Source organism: Lissotriton vulgaris, chromosome 6 (genome assembly GCF_964263255.1).
Source record: "Lissotriton vulgaris chromosome 6, aLisVul1.2, whole genome shotgun sequence".
NCBI lineage: Eukaryota > Metazoa > Chordata > Amphibia > Caudata > Salamandridae > Lissotriton > Lissotriton vulgaris.
Genome location: NC_141694.1, coordinates 1,613,127,277 through 1,613,151,269, shown reverse-complemented (window position 1 = coordinate 1,613,151,269; position 23,993 = coordinate 1,613,127,277). Strand labels below are relative to the sequence as shown.

General features: G+C 39.8%; 1 protein-coding gene across 2 annotated transcripts in view; it reads left to right on the top strand.

Moving 5' to 3' along the window:
- EPAS1 (endothelial PAS domain protein 1) overlaps positions 1 to 19,520 on the top strand; it is a 293,430-nt gene extending 273,910 nt beyond the window's left edge. For both annotated transcript variants that reach the window (XM_086927783.1, XM_086927784.1), the window contains 4 exons: positions 5,845 to 5,968; positions 7,400 to 7,517; positions 11,800 to 11,958; positions 16,695 to 19,520. In XM_086927783.1, the coding sequence (XP_086783909.1) occupies positions 5,845 to 5,968; positions 7,400 to 7,517; positions 11,800 to 11,958; positions 16,695 to 16,846 (553 nt within the window). In that variant the 3' untranslated portion in view covers positions 16,847 to 19,520. The remainder of the gene's footprint in view (positions 1 to 5,844; positions 5,969 to 7,399; positions 7,518 to 11,799; positions 11,959 to 16,694) is intronic.
- The last annotated feature ends 4,473 nt before the right edge of the window (positions 19,521 to 23,993 follow it).

The window sequence follows — 23,993 nt, the reverse complement described above, 5'->3', positions numbered from 1 at the left end:
GTATTCGTTCAGCCAAGGTATCAATGCCATGATGTCAACGGGAGTAGGTAACGGTGCCCCTCGGTCGATATTAGACCTGTTTGGCCCCTCCTCTACCTCCTGTATCACCATTCTTGGCTCTGCACAAACTCTCGGGTGTGAAGACTGTCCGCACCCTGCACACTCATGCCTGAACTTGCATGTCCCTTGTGGCCTAGTGCACTTGCCTCTGTTAAAGCTCCAACAGACCCCTTTTCTACCCGAGTTCCCATTATTTTTTGTGTGCTGATCACCGTTGGCGCCCGCCCGAAAGGGCGCCGCCAAATAATGGCGGGAAGGCTCCGCCCCATTCCCGCCAAGAAAAGACGACTTCGTCGTGTTCGGCATAACCTGCTTCTGCCAGGAAATGGAGTCGAAACAATCCCACGTCAGGGATGAGTCGTGCTCCTTGGCCTTACGAAATTTGTTATCATAACCCATCCATTGATTGCCTTCATACGTTTCATAAAATTCCATAATACGTGTCTGGTAACAGGCTAATTCCGACAACACTTCAGGCCTACGTTCCCCCATGATTGCAGTGAACATTCCAAACGCCCTGGCCCAATTAGCAATCGTTTCATCTACTCTGAAACCCGCCATTTTGGCATGCCATACACTCGGATGCAACAACTCTTTCTGATTTTTAACGTGCTCTATCTCATAGTGATCGGTCAACAGTGAAAACATGTTCACATATTTATCCGCCCAAATCCTTTCTTATACATCCATCGGGATATGTTGGACCACCTTTTCCCTCCTTGAGGGTAACGATCCCTCCCCCGCCATTGGCAACGGCTGCTTACCCGAACCAGTAGCTGGATCTGTTGTCGCTGCTGTTCCAACGCTAAACGCCGGTTTTTCCGAGGGAACCTGCGGGGAAACAAGAGGACAAGGTGCCTTTGCAGCATCTCTCGATTGCCGCAACTGCTTCATTATTAACCTGGCCTCCTCGGCCGTGCCTCCCGGTGCCACAGCACCCTCGTTGTTCTTGCCTAACCACGCCGCCAACTGGGCGGCCAGCTCGGGAGGCATATCCCCCTCGTTAACAGGTGTAACTACCACAGGGATCGGCTGTCCCGTGTTCGGGATCGGAACTGGGGCCTCCACCGAACTGACCGGGCTCGCCGGAGGTGACTCGGGAACCGGGGCCTCCCCCCCTGCCGCCCTATTCCTGGCCCTTTTACCTCTCCCGGCAGGGACTACTCCCGGCAATGCTGGTCCGATGACTTTCTTCGGTCTACCCGTACCATTCATTGCCGCCATCTGCTTCTTCATGTTCGCCATGTCCTTCACCAGCATGCGAAGCATTTGTTCGGTCCCAACCTTTTTTCCGACCTTCTTGCCAGGCATCGTTTCACGGATATCCGACTCGAGGTCCTGGATCCAAAGCTTCGGAATCACTGAAAGGAGAAACACAAAATTACAAGTTCTCAAAATTGGCTCCTTGATCCGTCTCGGGCTCACGTGCAACGAGGAGGTGCAGCTTCCAAGCACAGGAACAAGAGGATGCTTCCTTGGATTGTTGCTCCTTTTATTCTTCCTCGGGAGGGCGTGGTCCCTCCTCCAACCGCCTACGGGGCGTGTCCAACGGTGTAGGTGTCTAGGACAACCCCTCTTGGGCGGGAAAAAGCGCGCCCCGGCTACGCCACTTCGGGCATACCAGCCGAGACACGCCTCCCGCCCAAAATGGTTTCCCGGGGGGATCGGGGCACCCAACCATACGTTCGGGGGGACCGAGTGGTCGCCCCTTTCCATTCTATCTGTAGAAGACGTCGGAAATCTTTGAAGCTACTACCAGCAAGGTAACACTAACACGGGCCCGGATTGCAGTTAGAATGTTCAAAATCCATGAATAGGCTCATGGCTAAATAATGTGCAGTGGTTAAGAGCAGAGATTTCTTTTTAAGCTACTCCTGCAATGTGCAGCTAACCGTAGGCCTTGGTTGCAGTTATGCATCTCAGATTTGCTTAGCTTTCATGGAACGTTTACTAAATAAACACATCGCAGTGGTGATCCTTTGTGATTGGTTGAGGCTGTCATCATCTAAATGCAACGTTCATGCGTAGAAACTAATCAGCCTGAGAGAAGCTAATCCAGCTGAGGCTAGCCCTCCCCCACTTTTTTTCCCCAGGGATGATGTCATAACCGGATAGAAACCGTAAAAAATAAAAAGGAACAAAACTTTATTTCTTTTGTTAAGTACAACCAGTTGGGCTCCCTACGCTGGGTGAAACAGTCAAACGGATTGTAGTATGATTTCACCTTCTCATTGGTGGACCCAGGCTTTCAATGATTAGTGTATGGTGAGGTAATAGGTCATTACTTCGCAATATTTCACCTCTGTGGTCATTACATCACAGTTATCACATCACGTGAGTTTTTTACTTAACAGTACTTTAAACAGGGGGCACCTTTACTTTGTAGGTGCGTTGATAAGTATACGTCTTCACCAATACACGCACATAAATATATATTTATATATATATATATTTATAAATAGACATGCATAAATATGTACACATAACCATATCCATAAATGTATATTTTATATTTGTATACATGTATATGTGCATAAAAATACATAGTTATATTTTACATATATGTATGCACTTATTTGTATATATGTATATATATATATATATATATATATATATATATATATATATGTGTATATATATATATATATATATTCAGTTATATATTTGATTAAAATTAATAAATATTAAACTAGAATTAATTTAATGTTAAATATGATTTATTATTACTGAGAAATACATTGTATTATATTTAACTAGAGTTATTTTTTTAAACATTTTATCATTACAATCATATCCCTGAACCATAAAAGTCTGTTCTGTACCCATACAATACCCACCCATGAACCCTTCAAACCTCTTAGAACCGCTACACACTGCCCACCCACGAAACCTAAAAAACCCTTTCTTAACAAATTGACTACCCACCCCTGAACCCTCTACTACCTGTATTAACTACCCATCCTTAAACCTCTTAATACCTCTATGCACTCCCCACTACTAAAGCCTAAGAAACCCAAACTGGTCTTATACACTACCCATCGCTGAACCCTAAAACCCCTTACTACCCATACACATGACTACTCCTGAACCATAAGCGCCCTTATTACTACAATACACTAACCAGCCCTGAACCCCAAAACGCCTTACTATCCCTACACTCTATCCATCCTTAAACCCTAAAAACGTCCTGATCCCTAAAAACACTTTACTACCCTTGTACACTACCCACCTCTGAAGCCTAAAAAACCCTTACTCCCTCATGCACTACCCTACCCATCTTTGAAACCTAAAATTCCATTACCACCCACAAAAACAAACCTTAAATAGAAAATATAAAATACCTGTATGTTTACTATCTTTTATAAATGTATTTAAAACATTTGATTAATTTATACCTATAACGAATATCCACCTTTTTATACACTAATTTGTTAAATTAATATACCATTTTTAAATAAAAAATATTTATTGATTATATTACTTAAATTAATATGTATAATAATTAAAAAATACATTTAAATCCTCCTTTCCTCATCATTATATATGTATAAATAGTTATGGTACAACACAACAACATCTGCCTATATCCACACATGACACACGCACCCCAATGTATAGAATTTCAATCATGTTTCTTTAATCTCCAACAAAAAACATTGTTAACATTTCGGCAGCCAAGCCTGCTTTCTCACGAGTAATTTTATAATGGAATGGTCAAATAATCCCCAAACATGTTAAATCACAAGGTTATTTTATATGAATGCATCTGATCTATAATCCCATTTTTACAATGGGTGTACTATTTATCAGTAAACTAGCCTCTAGAGTGACACATGTCCCTTGCTGATGTATGTGTATGGTAGTGCTTTGTGACAGTTAAAGATGTTCATTGATACTTGACTCCACAGTGATGGCTTAGCATAGTTCTGCTTTATGACATACTGACCAGTTTCCTTTGAGGGAGAAGATGAAGTGCAACATCCAGAGCTGCTGACTCGGGAGCCCGGATCCGGGTTTGAGTCTTGGCCTCGGCTCAACATTCTGGGCAAATCACGTAATCTCCCAGTGCCCATGGACAGCGCCTGGATACCCTCATGGGTCATAAGCTGCGCTATATAAATCTACACATTTAAATTTAATGTAGACACCTCTTTTTTGTGATGAATGACTGTAGTAGTAAAGTGTAAATAAATTCAACTGTTCACTAAGAGTTTTCTCTATCTGATGGCTCTCAGACTCATCTCCTGCTCACACCTTTTTCCAGGATGAAGAATAATTTTACTAGTAGTTTGTGACCCAGTGGCCTGTCCTCTAAGGTCTCTCTACTGGTAGTATGTTGTAGTGGTTTGTGTAAATCTGACATTTGCACTAAGATCTCTTTCCAGGTTCACAAAAGGTGTTGTGGTTTGCAATAAACTAGCCTACACAGTTAGACATTTTACTTTGAACATTAGTGTGTAGAGTAGTGCTTCAGGGCAAAAATATCTAGAGCAGTAGGCTGGCTCCTAAGCTTACCTTTTCTACTGGGTGCAAGGGCGCTGACACCTTTGTTACAAATATATTCCACCCAGTGTATACCCCTTGTAATCTATGGGGTGGAAAGTGGGGAAATAGTAACCCAAAGATATTTTGAAGAGAGAAAAATCACTTCTGCAGAAGAATCTTTACAAATCCTGTATCAACTCCACTGTTTATTAGTCACTAGGAGCTGGGCCTAACTTCAGTGACTGTATTTGCACTCACCCACTGCTCCTCTGGTTATCTATTAGGCGTGCAGATGAGGCCTCACTCACAAGGAGCATAATTGCAGATTGTTTGGCTTCTGACTAAGGCCTCTCCATCCCCTGGTTGGAGTTTGTGAAAAGGACATTGGAAGGAATTGGCCTAATGAATATTTCTTCGGACATGGCCCCATGTGCTATCCCAGGCAGGAAGCAAGCACAAGCTTTACTGATAGAGCAATGACAATCTGAGAGGATAAATGTGGAAGCCCAGAAACCTACAGCCACTGATTTAGTTGAATCTAGACAATAGGTATATGGGAGGGAAAATAGAGTAGTTTACGCAAGTGATTAAGTATTAGCAAATTATGAGGTGCTTAACCAAATAAGCAGAAGTGAGGTCAGAACACCTGCCATACCATTAGCACATGAGGAGACAAGTAAAGGGGATTTCTAAACAACAACTACAGTGGTGAAAGAGGCTGGTGTTAAAGAACATGTCACTGCTAAGGTTCTTGTTATGAGTATGTCTATAAAATAATATGGTAAGAATACTAAGCGTCATTACGCCAGCTTTTAAGGGCCGGTACAAAGTTGACATCTGGAGTGAAGAATAACACTAGGAAGCTGGAGTTCCCACACTATTTGTGCATGAATTTACATAATTTCAGCCACTGGTATCCTATGCCTTATTATGGAATGGCTCATTTCTACCCAAATCCAAATTAAGAGGCCGCTTGTAATGAGGGCCCAAGACATTGTTTGAGGCCAAAGGTTACTGGGTACGGGCATGAACCTGTAAACGGGAGGTGTACATCAGAACAAACCTCCCGCCCCCACCCTGGAAGATTGTTGATAGAAAAATAGAAAGAAAATATAGCAAAGGGAAAAGAATGTAATTGAATAGGTATGCAGCATTAAGTCAATAAACTAGGCTTCCTGTGGGTTCTAGAAGTTGAGAAATGTTAAGTGATCCTAAGGTACATATATATCAAGGTAAGTGTGTAATGATTTTACCGCACATTACTGATTACTCATGAAGAAATCTTTTTCCCACTGGCAGGTCCTTGGAAAGCTTAGGACAACGAGGCAAAGATGTAAGCCCTGAAATGACTGCCTTTTCTAACAATTTAAAAAGGAAGCGGCAACTGGAATATGGGGATCCACCATTCCAGCAATTCTGTGTGGTAATTATCTTGTCTTTTGTTTCAGTCTATATTTTACCTTCAACTACCTTGTCTGTACAAAATAACAATACATTGCTTGCTCATGTCAGCAATTCTCACTTCTGCTGCAATATTGGGCTCTCACATGTCATACAAACTACGAATGGTTCAAATAAAAACGCAAATGTAAAACTCATATAGGAAATCACAAGAAACACTGCAATGTCCATAACTAATAGTGTTATTACGCCCGCTGGCCTATACATGTTGCATACATACTGAGCTTAGAAAAGTTAAAGGCATTATATCTCGCCTTATGTCTTTGCTAAAGTGTACAGGGACACATAGGACGTAGATTTGTTTCCTTGACGATGGGTCTGGAGATGATGTCTGGCTGTATTTAGCTGAGAGTGAAAGTAGGCCTTAGGCCTCTGGTGCTGTACTGCAACAAGCATCCCGTCGCCTTGCGCTCGGACTGCAACTCACCACTGGATATGTGAGGGCACCACTGCATGTATACCGGTCACCCCAGGGGTCCACTTGGGAGGGTTTGTGGAAACCAGCTGGAAACTGGGTCCTCACACACGAAGAACTTCTGCAACCCAAATCCTTCTGATCCTGGATCTATTCCCGCACTGGTTGAAAATAGCCTTATCATTATTGTTATATTATGGAGAAAGATGCTGTTTGTGTTAAGCACTCAGTGCTAAGCATCTTTTGTGGCCTGCACTCCATCTCAGACTTCCACTTTTCTGAGGCTCCTTAGTAGAGGGCTTAATCGATTTGGTCGATGGTAATAGTTATTATCCACAGCTCTTATAAAGGTATAGTAATTATAAGCAAAATGCTCGTGAAATATAAAGGTGCTACTGCTCAACGTTTATAGATTTCCTTCGTTAAGATGGGAACACAGAGGGAGGTATCTAGACATGCTGTTCAGTCCTTCACCTTCTTGGCCAACTTACATTTTCTTACACTCTGAAACAGTTATCGCAGTTATTAGAACTGATTCATTTGTATTATTTTTTAAACAATCTTTATTGGGTTTTTAAAAGGATATACAAACAATCACCAGGTAGTTGGTTCAATTAATAAAGCATCATACGTCGTTCTCACCCACAGATGCCTGGCATATATGAACTAATCAAACGCTTGCATGCCGCGCACCGGATGACCCTATAGTAGATATCGTTTGTGGCATTAGATCAAAGCACAATTTTTATTAGCTGTATGACACAACATTTGGAGGCTGAATTACATCCTTTGTGAGTTCTATTGATATTTTGCCCTAATAGACAATTTAGAGCCTTGAAGTAGATCTTTTGTTTAATAGATACCTTTCCCACCTCCCCTAGATCTTTACCACAATTTGTAAAGGCAATATCATATAAATTAGACACTGCTTAATTAAAACCTAAATGCTTAAATATTGTAACTAAAATTGTTTTCCAGGGAGGCTCATCAGACTGCAGCGCTTCTCAATTATTATGGAAAAGGATGAAGTCTCTGAAACCGGAACAGCCTTCTTTGATGACGCAAAGGAAGTCCCTCAGTACAAGTGTCCTTACTGGTGAGCTCCTGCAGCAACAGAAATATTTCAAGGATTATATCTGTGCCTTGTATAGCAAATACTAACTTCCGACTTAATGTATGCAACACAGTGTTTCATTTTACCATCTATAACCAACAATAACCACTAGACTGACCACTAACCTTGGGTCTTGGAGTAGCGTGCTACTCGCCGTAAGGAGCTTCAACACCTTGTCGGTAGTAAGCGCTATATAAATCCAATTACAAATGCAACCTTTTTGAATGATATGTAGTTTCTTTTCAGGATGTGTTTTCTGTCATGTCAGCAAACCTATAGGAAGAGGATGGTGAGAACGTTTATTTCAAAATCAAATGAAGTGCAATGGGGGCAGTTGTGCAGATCTTTGCATCCTAAAGGAGCTCTGCCGAACACAAACTATTTTTATATAAATCAAGTTGCATTCGTACACTAGTAGAACATAAGCTCTCAACTACTGACTCGTCTGTGGACCTGTTGTACCCAATATTGCCAGCACCGTTTCTTCCCTGAGGTAAGTTGTCACCAGAGGGGACAGGGACGCCGGTGGAGAGCCAGAGGAAGAGTGGAGTTGCCACCTCTAGACTTTACCTTACCTGTGACTTTCTGGCTGCCTAAGAGATTCCCTTGTTAAAGCGGGGAGGTGCTAGGACTGCCATTAGAACTGCCCTGGCCTGGTAAGCTGCCTCCTCCTACTTGTGTGAGCTACTCTCTGTTCCCTGTGGCAGCAGTAACAAATAAAACGATCAGCACCCACTATTTTCAATTAGCTTCAACAATACATCAAAATTAAAATCAGCTATTGCAATGCTGATCAATTCCCAACAGGTATTCCAAATCACATTTGATAAATCACAATCAAATTCATGGGGATGTGTTTGTTAATTCTGAAAGTCTTTATTCTTTACAAAAATTGATCCTCGAAAAGTAGCCAACACGTTTCGTCCCGTCTTGGGACTTCTTCAGGGCTTATTTTTAGTTGGCTAATTTCCTTATTTCTGATGCATGTTATCTTCTCTATAGTTCAAGTTAAAATATGTTGGTCTTAGTAGTATACATATTAGTCACCGATCCTTGTTTACAATCTGATTAATCAAAAATGTGTTCTGGCCCATGTCAGCCACCACACCGAGTCAGTCTTCACGTGCAGTACCTTCGGAGTGTGGGAACTGCACGTGAAGACTGACTATGCATGTTTATTAACAAACTATTAATGCGGTGGCCGACCTAGGCCAGAACACCTTTTTGCACTAATATTCAGAAAATGTTTTAAATAAATGGGCAAACATTTATTTGGAGGATAAATTATGTTATGAAGTAACTACAGTGGTGTGCTGCAGCACTTAACTTTAGTTAACCTGCTAACAAATGCTTGCCCTTTGATTGAACATTTTTTAGACCTCCTACACAATACCTTATCCACCCAGACCCCCTACGCCACCCTGCTGGCATCAGTGCAGCCCTCGGTCACACCACGGACCATACTTTGTGGCCCCTGAGCAAACGTTTGCGAGTAACTATGCACTAAGGTAACTACATGGTGCAAAAACACTCTGGCACAAGTAACCTGTAAACTGGGCCTTGGCTGCTGTTTGTTCATAATTTACTTGTGAGTGAAACTTCTTGGGGAATATTGCACCTGTTTTGCAACGATTAATACTTCTGGCATACTACTTTGCATATACATGCTGATCTCCCACATGAGGGAATCTTCACTCGTCTTCTCGTTTTCACTATTGTTTGCACCCACGTTAAAACCAGCTCCTGAGTCTGAATGACTGTTTGGAGTTTTGCAGGTCCACAAAGCAGCACAGTCATTATGTCTCTCTTTAACTGGCTTAAAAGGGATGCTGCAAAGGGAAGGGAGGAAGTTGCAAACATAAATGGCAGCTACCCAAGACTTGCAAAAGATAGTTGTTAGGCAAAAGGAAATTAAATTAAAATGTATGATGGCTTCAGGCAGAAAATGCCCAACAGTTTTGCAGTGCATGCACACTTTAACCAGCATTCTCCTTAGCGAGTTATGAGTATTGGGTCATGACTCGGGCCCATACATTTTGACTTCAACAAGTTTTTTTTGTTTACGTTCCTCTTCCCAGGTATGTTGTAAAGTTTATATTTCAATTTTCAGTATACTAAAGACTCCCGTCTCTGATTTGAGAGTTGCATCTCAATGTATGCACAGGTTACATGGCAGCATAGAAGGAAAAGGGCTTAGCAATCCCAAAAGTTAATATATTCAACTATGTTTTACTTGTTTGGCGGAACTAATAACATGTAATGCCATCTCCAAGGTATGGCATCATTAATTGGACCAACGTGACTCTAAGCAATTTGTTGGAACTACCAAAGGAAGAAGCAAAAATAGCTTGATGAAAAATGGTCTATGTGCGCCATATTAATGTCCTGCAACAATTTGTGTAAGGTCCATACGGCCTAAAATGATTTATTTTGGATTTGTAGCATCTGTGTATGCGCTGGTCCAGTCCACTAAGTTCCCAAAGTAAAGTCGGATATTTACACCAATTGTGAACTTTACATTTATGCTAGAAATTCTGATACATTTTTGAAGACACTACCCTGCAGCCTCTAAAGACTACCGAACTGCTCAAAATGTAGATACACCTAAAGAATTGAGTGTTTAAGTATAGATTCCCAGTCCTTTTGAGAGTGTGATACAACCTGCAACATTTTTGAGAATGCCAATAAACGTGCAAGCATGTGAGTGTCACCATTTTCTGCGTGTGTTCTCGTCATAGAAAGGCTTCTTCCAGACCCTTGTGAGAAGAACAAAATCACATACACAGTTCTGCCATGGTGAGAGAATATTTGGTGTGAGTAAACCTTTTTGTGAGGCCAACCATTTTTTTTATTTTGCCCTAAAAAATGCGGAAGTTACGCTTGGGTGGACAAATATGTTTCAAAATATGGCGTATATATCCATTAGTTATGCATAGGATAACTACATTGACTACAATGTCTGTCAGTGTTAATGTATCGTAGCTTTGCAATGCGCCATCGACTTGTGAACACACAAAGTCAAAGGCCTGGTACAGCCAGGTAGCATTTTCTGTTTCTTATAAAACTTTTTGTGTTGAATTTATCCAGTCTCCCAAAATCTATATAAAGAATCTGACCTAGTGTGTCCAAGAGGAAAAGTCTTCATGCAAGAGGATTATCCAAGGACAGCTAACCTGGACTGAGTCACTTTTTAGGTTCAGTCTATCGTTGCAGCGCATGCGTTACTCACTCTGCAAGGCATGCTGTAGTAGGGTATAGTGTAGAAGTGGAGTGGAAGCCACACCCATATTTTTCATTGGCTGGTGGCATTGTGCTTGGTGAATGTTGGCTTCCGATTGATAGTGAGGCTTCTTAGTCCTTCCTTGTTACCGCCCTGTCTCCGTTTCTGACTGATCATCAGGACTGGATCTTTTACTTGCGGCATTGCACTGCCTCCTTCAATAGTTGGTAGGAACTATTTTTTTTCATTCGGCTAAACAATCGGCAGCTTGTTGTGACAGTCACTTGGCTGAAGAAACAATGTCTTGCCGCCTCCCATTGGCCTAGTCCCTCTGGACAACCAACGAACCCATCCGGCACAGAAAGGGCCTGATCTTGCCTCATACGAGCCCAGGCAGAGCTCACAAGGCCTTTCATTATTTCAAAGACAATGAAAGCAACAAAATTACTTAACAATAGCAACAGTTATTCAAGCGCCTGGAGGCGCCACTTTCAGGTGTGCGCTACATATCCATTATTACGGCTGTATGACTAGCGGACTCGTTTTTTGACACACCCTTCTGTTCCCCACTGAGCGTTCATCGTGCAACGAGAGCCGGGTTAATATACAGGAAAGTACCTGTGGATATGCTGCAAGGAGACGAGGTGGTACATCTGGAGTTCAGTCACAAAACATCATCTCTGAATAGTTTTTGTCGAACCCCAGGCTTGTCACTAACAGTTTCCAGAAGTAAGGCATGCTCGCCCTCATTTATACCAACTACTTTATCCTGATTGTCTGCAGTGATTTTAGTTTGCTGGTGTGGGGATAAGGTAGTAAATGTATCTTGGAATTCTGAAACCTGCATACATATAGGAAGTGTACTCCTTTAAATTATCTAATTCTTCAAAAATCTGAACATTTGCAAAAATTGAAGGTGGACTCTACTTTGTAACAATTGTGCCCAGTGCAGTTAATGTTTATATTTGGGTAAAGTAAAATGTAATTGCAAGATGATTGCTCTACAAATCCCTTTTTATAATCAAATGTCTGTTTATATTTTAGATGAGTATGCCTGTGACAGACAGAGAAGACTAGGTCAAATGCAGGAGCAACAGCACACTCCTGGAAATCAAACAAGTTGTCAGAAAGCAGCATTCTCCAATTCACCCTTCAACACAAACTGTCCAGACTTTCACGTTTCACCATCACACAAAATGAATGGTACGTTTTGCCCTAAGTTTTGGTCTTTCCCAGAAAAGAATTGTAAAGAAACAACAAAATACAATACTGCGATTTGAAAATATGCTTGTTGCTTGGCATTCTTGTTGGGTGCAGTGATTAGGTCATTTTCCTTGTATCGCGCCAACATTGCTGTATCTCCGTTACCTCCTTCCCAGGCACTTTTAAAAGTGCATTGCTCTACTGTTTCTGCCATGCTTGGAATTACGGAGGCAATGCAGGTCATTTCAATACAGTTCACTTCAATAGGGTAACACTTTGTAGGTAATAGATTTTATTTTTTAAGAATTTCTAGATCTTCACAAATGTGTTGCATCCGTTTTACATTATGATTAAGGGTGTCTGGCCTCCGATGCAGTTGCATTCAGATAAACGCGCTACTGCAATTTCTGCCTGCACTGGGATTTCCTACTGCCCAATGTGGGGTTGGTGTTCCTTTTTATGCCTTATGCAGTGTGATCTTGTAAAGCAAACTCCTCTTTCTGGATTTCATCATATATGGCCTAGTGTACAAGAAAGTATATTGCATTCTACACAAGATACAAGTAATATTATTAGTAGTCCTCGTCTGGTTTTGCTTTCCAGTACTCGATCACCAGTTGCAGTTTTTCAGGGTTCTTCACTGCGACTAAATATTCTGCTAGTCAGCTGTTGCGATTCGTTTTACTTTGTGACTGTATCATTGAACATTTGTTCATCGTATTCTACTGACAGGGTCACGAAGTGTGATTCTGGGTTTTACTTGCTGCTGTGGTAATTGTGTGTCTCAGTTAATAGTGTGTGTGTGTGTGAGAGAGAGAGAGAGAGAGAGAGAAAGAAAGAGAGAGAGAAAGAGAGAGAGAGAGAGAGAGAGAAGGTCTTCTCGCTCAGTAAGTGATGTAGTGGAGTCATTTTCCAGATTTGTAGGAATTTTAATTGAAAAGATTTTCTGTTGCGTTACTGGAAAGGTCTTAGGTTATTGACTGTTGGATACTTGTGTTCCTCAGATATTCCTGTGGGCTTTCAGTTGCTCTTCACAGAATATACTCAAAACAATGGTTCACCTGGAATTCATGTTTATGAACTTTGTAGATAGGCAAATAAACATAATCTAAGCATACAATAAAGTAGTAAAATAACTAATACACTACATCCTTATGGGTGCTTTTAATAAAACCAGAAATGTTCAGTAAAAGTATAGTATAGCAAACCTAGTAAAAGTAATTTCTAGACCACATAGAAATTGTGCTAATGTCACATGGAGAGCAAAATAAGCGGACACGCCCACAAATGAATGCTGTGTCCTAAGTTGAAAAAACTAATGGAAGTAAACAAGTGATACATTTATGTGCAGCCAACAGCTTTAAGTATTTATTTGTACATGCACACATATGCAAATCAATGAAAATGACTAATTCTTCCAAGCCAGTGATAATTAGTGTGCTTTGGTGTCAACAGCATTTCGAACTGTATAGAAATGCCAAAACTCTTTCAAAGCTCCCATATGGCCACCCATAAGTCTAGAGTGTATTAGTGGGTTTACCACATTAATTGTATGCTTAGAAAGTATTTCTTTGCCTGTCTACAAAGTTTGTATACATGAATTCCAGGTGAACCATTGTTTTGAATATATACTGAATGCCCAGATTCTACTGGCTAAGGGCTGCTCCTGTCACATAAACTTATATTATTTACAGAATAGCAGTACATAGTTTTTGTCCTACTGTGTACAGAAGTGGCATGTTTAGATATGATGTTGTGAGGCCCTTGTTTTGTTCCATGTTATTTTACATAATTTTGTTTTCCTCGTAGGCCATGGTGGCTCCTATAGTTCTACTGCTCCTTATTCACGAGTGTAGCGACTCTTCTTACTTCTTGTTTGAAGCTGATTTCCTTGGGTTGTAACTTCCCGTCTAAGACTGTTAGGTGTCACAACTTATTGTCTCCCAGGACAGGTCTGTTTGACCTCGACAGATTTTATTTTGTCTGTGTGGTCTGGTTCTGTTGTTGCTATGGATTGCATGCTTCGGGATTTCTGACAACTTCTCCTTTGTTTGGTGCGTTGATCAGACTGTGGTCTGTTCACTTTCCAACAGATAACACAATCTGTCTATGGTTTCTTTGCACCTCTCCTTATTTTGTGGACCTAGTGAGTTGTTTTTCTTAATTTGTTTATTTGGCATTGTGTTAATTAAAGCGTATCTTAATTCCCTGCCTCACTCCGGAGTGGGACATGCTGTAAGGTCCACTGCATTTAATCCTCTCTTCATATTGTTTCCCCTCACATCTTAGCTCTTTTTCAGTTGATGTGTTAAGATTCTAGTTTCCTATTGTTCATTTGCTCTTTAGTGTTTTATGTTTTTCTGCTGTAAGAATAACAGATGCATAAGGACATTTAGCTGACCAGGGAAGAGAGGCTGGTTAGTACCTTATGCCAAATGTTCAGATGGTCTCTTTCTGCCTTTTTGTGCTGACCGTAAGAGTTGCCTAGTGTTTGACTTTTTATTTAAGGAATATAAAAGTCTGTGGGTTTCTTGTTAGTTTTATATTTTTATTGGATTTATAATGCCTTTGTATATTGACTGCATGGGCATTTCATTTTGGGCTTTAAAGATATCCATTGTGTTTGCAATCACATTTCCAGAATGGTTTCTCAGCTTGTTAGTTATTCTTCCTATGAGGCCCTGATAGCAAGTTGGAGCAAAGGAAGGTGCTATATTTACCATATGTGGTAAATCTTATGACCCCAGGTTTGGGTGTTTACCAGTTGTGGTGAAACCTCCATTCTCTCTTTTGAACAACATATGAGACCTAACATACATAATCGTTTTTTAACACGCCAAATTCCTTATGTTTTGACTTTTTCCAGGCTTTTTACTCAACAAATTCTGCACAACAGTACACACACAAACTCCTGGCCAATAGGCAGATAAAACCCTGTGAAAATGCAACTTCTAATCAATAAACAAACAAATGCTGTGATGAATTATGTCTGGATTAAAAAAACACTGAGCCACTTAATAGTGTATCAACATTACATCAGTTATTTCTATGCAAGCACTAAATTTGTCCTTTGGAACAATGGGCCAGATGTACGTACATTGGATTTGGTAAAAGTAGTCTCAATTTGCACAGTAACTTTAAGCACATCCAATGGTATTTTACAAACCAACCAATGTACTAGCAGGTCGGTTCACAAAATACTGGATAGCATGCGTCGCAATTCGACCTACCTCATGAATATTAATAAGGGTTGCGAGCCACTACTATTTACTGCCATCAAAGGGATGGTGGCCTGCTGAGGTCAGTAGCCCAACATCTCTGTGATTGCTTTTAAATCAAGCACTTTTTAATGAAGCCTCTTTTTCTGAAAGAAAGACAAAATACATTTACAAAAGAAAAAACTGAAAAGTTTGTAAAACAATTTTTTAAGATTTGGCATGATCCCATCAACCACTAACTACTCCTAAGAAATGTTTTAGGACAATTCACAAAGGGAAACGAATCCCCAGGGCATCCCTTCCCCGTTGCAAATGAGTAACCACCTCATTTGAGGTGACAGTAAAATATTAATATTTTGCAACTTCATTTCAGTCACAAAATATTAATATGTACCAAAAGGAATCACTGTTTGAAAGGAGACACTCTGAATAAATAAAATTACTAGAGGTGGGATGGGGAACCACGAGTCTGTGTCAGTACTGCCTATAATTTTTACCATTTAGTCTCTCTTTTCTTTATCAGGAAAGAGAAGCAATACTACTCATACTAAGCATGCTTTAATGAAATATTAATCGTAATGCTGTGATTGTACTATTTTTAACGAATGGTTTATGTTTTTAGATTCAAAAATGTATTTATTGTTTTAAAATCGCGAATGCCCTTGATTAGTCTTCAATTAGAAAAAATGAACTGTGGAAAAAATGGGCGCGGAATTGGATATTGGTCTCTGTTTTTATAATGTATGTACATCTTTTATGGCTCTTGTTTTAACAGATATAAAGATATTTGACTTGACATGGCCCTTTCAATTAGTGATTCCTTATGATTTCCTAAATCATTTTAGCAATTTAGTAACATGTTCCACTTACAAGACTAATAAGGAATGGAATGCCCTTCCGCTCCCTCTCAGAAGTCCTCCTCCTTGCTTGAGTTCAGGAAACTGCTCAAAACTTGGCTTTTTAGAAACTAGTTCTTTTGACTCCGTTTTCCTTGGAGACCCTGAGCGCCTAGACACTTCTGGGTTGTAGTGAGCATAATAAATTGTTTTAATATAACAGAATTGCTAAACAGGTTCAGTACATTGGAAACATCACTTTTTCTAGTTGTTAACCTTGTGATTTACCAAGTTACAGGGTTTGTGACATGAAAATGCATTAGTACATGTAGGAATATATGTGTAACATAAGTACATTATCAGATCTAAATAGCTAGTAATACAATTGCAATTTATAACATTTAATATCAAATTAGGGTCATATTGGGGCCAAACATGTGGCACATAATGCTTGCACAGTACTATATGTACATTACCTGTACTGAAAATAAGACTTTTAAAATGTAATTTTGGTATTTCTTGGCCACAGTGCATTTGCTCTGTAGAATGTTTGTGAAGACGTTTTTGTGTATTTCTTGATGTCTATTTTAAAATGTGTGTGTTAGATTATAATAAAAGTGTTTTATTTCAAAGAGAACCAACATAAAAATGTGTTTTTCATGCTAACCTTTTTTCATTGTAGACGTGACAAGTCGCCTGCTGGGCCCATCTTTTGAACAATTTTTGCTCCCTGAGTTGACCAGATATGACTGTGAGGTTAATGTCCCTGTCCTTGGCAGCTCTACACTTCTGCAAGGAGGAGACTTGCTCAGAGCTCTTGACCAAGCTACCTGAACGTGCCTGCAAAAGAGCAACGCCTGTTACTGTTCAAACTACACCAAGTTTGAAATATATTTTTGCAAGTAGAATATGTACTGATACACTTTTGCAAGCTGTACTTACCAGTTGAACGCGTCCACAATACCACATAGTGGCCTTCTGAAATTACTCACTTTATTCATATTGAAAAAAACATATTTGTTTTATCTACTGTATTTTTTCTTTATTTTAATTAAAAAAAAGCTATTGAGAAATTTTATATGATTTATGTGCTTGCCCCATTGTTGCTTTTCACATTCTGAAGAAATATTAATATTGATGTCAGCAAAATTTGTGGTGCGTGTGCTTAGGAGGAAGACGCTGGCTTCATGACTGAAAATACTTGTTTTATAGCCAAAAGTTGAAAAACTAACATTATTGAAAGCTCACCACACATTTTACTGGGCAGCTGCTGTCATATACTCAGTATCACTCTTCACCTTTCATGTTTTCATTGTCTTTGATAGGCCCAATATTGTTGATGTATTTTTTTGTACCACACTGGCCTCCTCCACTTTGCGCATTTCCTTGCATCTGTTGCAAAAATGTGAATGGTGAACCACAACATATGTGGCCACCTTTGAAAGTTGCACACTGTAGTATTTTCTGTCTTTGTCTGGGTGACTCTTTTGATATTTGAAACATATGGAGCCTTTTCAATTTATATTAAGGATAGGATATGCACTGATCTTATATTGGTACTTTCTTATATCAAGATCGTGGCATATTGAAGTCCTGGTAACCTGTACTCTTTTAAAGAGCTATTTGATAACTTCTGTTAGTATTTGGTTTGTGTATCCTATATTATAGAGTTCTATTTCCAAAGGCCAGTACTAGCTTTGCTAACTGTCAACGGTGAGGGGTTTTACTGCATTGTTCCTTCACGTAAACAACACATTATTCATGATGCTAAATCGGTGGGGTATTCTCTGTTCAAAATGCCTGTTCTGTTTTGCACTTTGACAAAAATATGACAATTAGGTGTATCATAGTTAGCTTGTTCTCAGCTTACTTCCCTCTTGAGCAATGGGAACACATGTATGCAAACCACATATTGAACTCATCATGTAGCTGACATTGCGTTGATAGACTTCACCTTAGGGAAATATCTTTGTACAATTATCAGTTTCCGTGTATTTCCTATGTACTCTGTTGTCAATTGGATGTTCCTTGTTAACTTTGTATGTTGCAGCTATTTTGTTGCTAGCTCTTCAGGTGCAAATATATAGCGTATATAATTTATTACAATATTTTAGAAACAAAAACTTAATTTTTAAAACCCAAAAGTAAAATCTATTTAGGATCAGATAGAGTAATGGAAATTATGAAATTATATGGTCAATGTTACTAATTCAGATTGTATTTTTTTTATTGTATAAGCCTTGAAATGAGGTGGAAAGGTCAGGACAGAAGGATCACTGTCAATAAATCCTCTCTTGTGAGGACCTAGTACGAAAAAGGTCATGATGTATAATCGAATTCAATGTCCCTTTTTGGAAGGGAGTTTCTGTTTGTGGATGCACCCTTTCTTGTCCTTCTACAGAATCATTACTCTTCTTGGACATACGTCATGGCGTCCAGTGAGTATGTCTTTGTAATGTATCTAGCCGTCTTGTAGCAGTAGATTTTTTTAGGGCTTAATATTCTCTAGGGCTTAAAAGGCTTGTTTATGTCTGGAATGTCATTAAGCTTTTCGAGGATACGGAGGCTGTGCTGGTGGCCAAAGAATAAGTGTCAGGCTCCTGATTTTCGTAAAGATGAGCTGCCAAACCAATGTTTTAAAACTGAAAATGGAGCAGAGAAATATCTAGTGACAGATACATTCTCGAAAAGCCTACCAAGATGACATTTACAGCCTGGATTACTAAAAACTCTTCATTGGACAAATTCCAATATCATGCCTGCTATCCTGAACTCCTTTAGGAGTTTCAAAATCTCAGCTATAAGCCTTATATCTATTCCATAAATATCATTACCTAGGTTAGATTCTGCCAGGGCATTAGTGATGGAGCGTGCACTATTTAAGCAGTGCAGCAAAGAAGATATTGCACTCTGAGAAAAAACAGCTGGAGGTATTTGTCACCAATCGCACCTGATGCCCAGGTTGTGAAAGTAGACTTAGCAATCAGCTATTGTTCAGCTAGTTTGATTCCATTAATATAGAGCTGAAGAACTGCTAAAATGCCTATACTATAAATCCATAGTGCATTCACAATATTGAAGAATTAGAAATAAATATGTGGTGAACCTTAAGGTATTTTGTACCGAAAAGTGTTCATGTATTTGGAACAGACCCTGGGTAAGTGAAAAAATGGTGTGATGCTTGGTACAACGGCCATAGTAGACTTGGAGTGGTCGATGTTGGCTTGTGCACTTGAAGGGTTAATGACACTAGTTCTCTGACTTCTTTGTTTCTGTTTGTTTAGTTTCAGTACTAAGGGTGCTATACCTTTTTCGGTTTACTAAACTATCTGAGGATATTCTAATGCTTTGTTTTTTTAATTAAGCATAATATCTGGCAAACATATTTCATAAACTATCATATGTCTGAATTCTTACTGAATTTATTATAACTGTTTTAAAACTTTCAGTTGATAAGGACATGTATTTTGACACTGATACCTTATTAAAATATACTGATCTTACATTCCATTTGGCTCCTTTTGATGTGATGTCATTAAATGTAAAGCAAATAATATGCATTAAATTATTTGTAGAAAAAAATGTTTGCATTGATATTTCAAAGTGTGATGTAAAATCATGAATGGCTATGCTTAAAGTTCATTTTTGAAGACGTACAGATTTGTTGCAGATTTGCATGACAAATGCACAAAAGGCAAGCATACATTATATAGTTAGTAAGTCATACTGAAGTTAGTTTTGCTAGCACTGTAGATAGTGTATATGTCATTAAACACTGAAATTGAGGGGATAACATCCTTACTGCAGAAGCAAATATACACACAGAAGCAAAAGTATTCCACATAAAGGATGTGAGTCTGAAGCACCAATTGTATGGCTATTTACATTTTATTTTAATGCATGCAATCTCTGGCCACCCTCAATGAGGAAATCTTTTCTATTTAGGTATAATATACATGAGGGTCTAGAGCCTGAAGGTGGTTAAGGCAGTGTTCTATAGTAGATCTAGCAGGCAGTGTTCTATAGTAATCTTCCAGGCATGAATCAGTCTTCATACATCATCTTGCTAGCCTTTGGAAGACCACCAATTACCACTAGAGCCCCAATAGAAGCTGCTTATCATTGATACTGTACTTATTAATTATGGAAAAAATTGAGCACCAAAGTAGAGGCTTTATTTGTATGAGGACATTAGGTAGTGGAAGAGGCACAAATCAGTCCTGCCTCATCTATCAACTTTAGGTTTTATCCCATGCCGAAGATAATGAGGGCTGAGTTATGAGCGGACAATACTCCCATTCACAATGTGCTTGCCACATGATGTATAGATTGTGGTGGAACCATGCATGATATTGCTATTGTGTTCTTTTGAAAAAGAAACATCCTTGGTATAACAAGGCCTCCCAGAATGAGCATTAGCAGTAAAACCGGGAACTACTGGAGAGGCTGGGGGAAAACAAATGGGAGGAGTGCAGGGGTCCTCTGCAAATAAGTAGCCAGGGAATAGTTTAGTGTAACCACAACTAGCATACAAATACCATATATAGCAAGTGCTGGGGAACTCATATCCTGGATACACTAGAGGCCTGGCTGTGATCTAAAATAACTCATCAGAAAGGCAGCCATGTTGGGTGAAGACAACCCCCCACAGGCACACTGAGGATTTAAAGCAACTATAATTAAGGCCTACTACAGTTGAAACAAATAGAGAAAGAATACTAAATAAAATAAGGAAAAAGCATTATGTCAATAGATAACTAAAATAGGCAAAGTAGGAACATTATGCCCAGCCATCAAAAGAAAAGAACGTGAAGAGAGATGCACATGAGAAAAATGTATTTGTGATACGAAACAGCAGTTAAAGAAACAAAGGTGCAACAGTCAATGGGCAACTCATTTGTGCTTGGTGCATAAAACAACCACCTTTCTTGATTATCCAGATGGCACTATGTGGTACTACTGTATGAAGCAGCAGATAGGGGGAGCCTGGAAATGAAGCATGGGGAAAAAGTTGATGAGCAAAAGGAAAAGACGTATGTGTTGAAAGGAGTGTACTTGTGTAATGGAGAGGTGGTATGTAAATATGGAGCGAGAAGGAGATCGGCATACATCTGAAGAAGGGTGCTAAAAATTGGGCTGCCTCTGCAATGAACCAACGATGGGAGGATGAAAATGGAAAACAAAAAACATGCATAGGAAGGAGAGTTGATGAGGGAACAGACAAAATGGACAAATTACAAACATGAAGCATAAAAGGAAAACACGCATAATGGTGAAGTTGAAGTATAAGATATAGACACATATTCACTGAAATAAAAAAAAATAAAGTAACATTATAGATGGGTGTTATACGATACAGATATCTGTGTTTGTTGAAAGAAAATCTCAGAAATTCACTGAAAAAGTCCAAATTAATGCTATATGTCAGTGACAATATTAACATTTTGAACTAAAAATAAATACAGAAATTCTCCAGTTTTAGTTAGCAGAACTATCTATACTTTGCGCGTCTGCCTTGCACTGCTTATGACCTTACATATTACATCACTCTCGATATGTTTTATGACATAGATTATGAGATCACTGATGACATCTCAAGTGACATACATGACATCACTGATGACATCAAGCTTCTTTCGTACATATGGCTCTATAATCTAGTGTGGCATTGGAGACCTGAAAGTAAGTACAAAATAGCTCAGAATAATATGAAGCATCATTAAAGCCATCACAGATGCAACTCCCTCAGGCGTATCAAGCATGTGTTATGTGCAACATTGACCCCATACCATTTTTAGAAAGTTTTGTGGAGATTCGTCAAACGAGGTCAAAGTTATTGGTAACACAATAATTTATTTTTTATGTATATATATATATATATATATATATATATATATATATATATATATATATATATATATATATATCTCTGGGATATGCAGTTCACTTTACAACTAAGGTGCTGTGAATGGTGAAATGTTTTCATCGTGTTGGGAGGAGCGATCTTCAACTATTTCAGCTGTTGCATTTCTAACAATCTTGTGGCACATGACTTTCCTCTAGAACTACGCTGGGCGCTGAAGAGGCTACATAGCCGAAATGCATTCGCCCGTTGTGCCTAATTTTGAAATAAAGCAGCCTTCTATTTGGTCCCCAATCGTGGCCTCTGCCTTCTTCTGGGAGGGTTTCTTGGACATTTTGCACATTGCCAGCCAGCGGCATGTTTCAGAGGCTCCTGCACTCAAGTTGGCCTGATCAACACTGGCTCCCATTTTTGCCTTGGCGAAAAACTACCCTTGCTTCAAGATATTAAATGGATCAGGCTCACGATAGTAAACAGGATGAAACACAGTGGTGCCGGAGTTTTGAACTCCGCGTTGGGAGAGACGCATTGTCTGACTTACCCCCGTAAAGAAGATTCCTGTGAACGAAGGTTGTGCAGTTGGGGACTCGAGGAGGCTGTTTGTTTCTGCGGGCACGGCCATAATGAGAGACATGGTCCTGTGTCACTCTGCAGTTCGCGCAACCACTTGGCCGCCCAATCTCGGCAGATTGCTGCATGCTGGGATATGCAGTTCACTTTACAACTAAGGTGCTGTGAATGGTGGAATTTTTTCATCGTGTTGGGCGGAGCGATCTTCAACTATTTCAGCTGTTGCATTTCTAACAATCTTGTCACACATGACTTTCCTTCAGAACTACGCTGGGCGCTGAAGAGGCTAAATAGCCGAAATGCATACGCCCATTGTGCCTAGTTTTGAAATAAAGAAGCCTTCTATTTGTTCCCCTATCGTGGCCTCTGCCTTCTTCTGGGAGGGTTTCTTGGACATCTCTCTCTCTCTCTCTATATATATATATATATATATATATAGAGATGCAGATTGAGCCTGCTCGCACCGAACAGTGACTCACTTAGAGAAATAAGGTTTTAACTGATTGGAAAAACCACACCAGAACTTACTTTAAGGAAACTTACCTGCATCACAAACTCCATCCCCCAGAATGCACCAGAGGACAGTGCGATGAAAACACGCCCATGGGAGGCGGGGATGGTATTAATAAAGTTGGAGAACGATTGATGCAGGTCTCAGGCGTGCTTTTTGTTTGCCCAAGAGAAGGGGGTGTGAGCCCTGAAACGCGTCGGCAGTGATAAAGAATAACACAAAGGTAACGGCAGGCTGCATGTTATGGCCGGAGGGCGGACCATGGTCGTGCTTCCCTCCAAGCTCCAGAGCGTTTGCTTCAGATATACTAACATGGTGCCTGGCCGTGGAGAGGAGAACCATCCATAGCAGGTGAAAACGAACATCACCAGCTATGCGAGGCTGTTGTTTGAACTTTTCAGGACAAGTCAGCACCATGTTCCATATGCAGATTGAGCCTGCTCGCACCTAACAGTGACTCACTTAGAGAAATAAGGTTTTAACCGATTGGAAAAACCAAGCCAGAACTTACTATAAGGAAACTTACCTGCATCACAAACTCCATCCCCCAGAATGCACCAGAGGACAGTGCGATGAAAACACGCCCATGGCAGGCGGGTGTTAATAAAGTTGGAGAACGATTGATGCAGGTCTCAGGAGGGGGTGTGAGCCCTGAAACGCGTCGGCAGTGATAAAGAATAACACGAAGGTAACGGCAGGCTGCATGTTATGGCCGGAGGGCGGACCATGGTCGTGCTTCCCTCCCAAGCTCCAGAGCGTTTGCTTCAGATATATATATATATATATATATATATATATATATATATATATATATATATATATATATATATATATATATATATATATATATATATATATATATATATATATATATATATATAGCCATCCAGTGTGTGAAATATTGCATTCATTTATTGCTTGCAGCAACTTGCAGGTAAGGACACTGGCGGTTACATCAAACTTTATGAAAGACACGTTTCGGGAACAGCGTTCCCTTTTTTAATGGCGAAGTCTCCTTTGTTGCTAACACTATATCC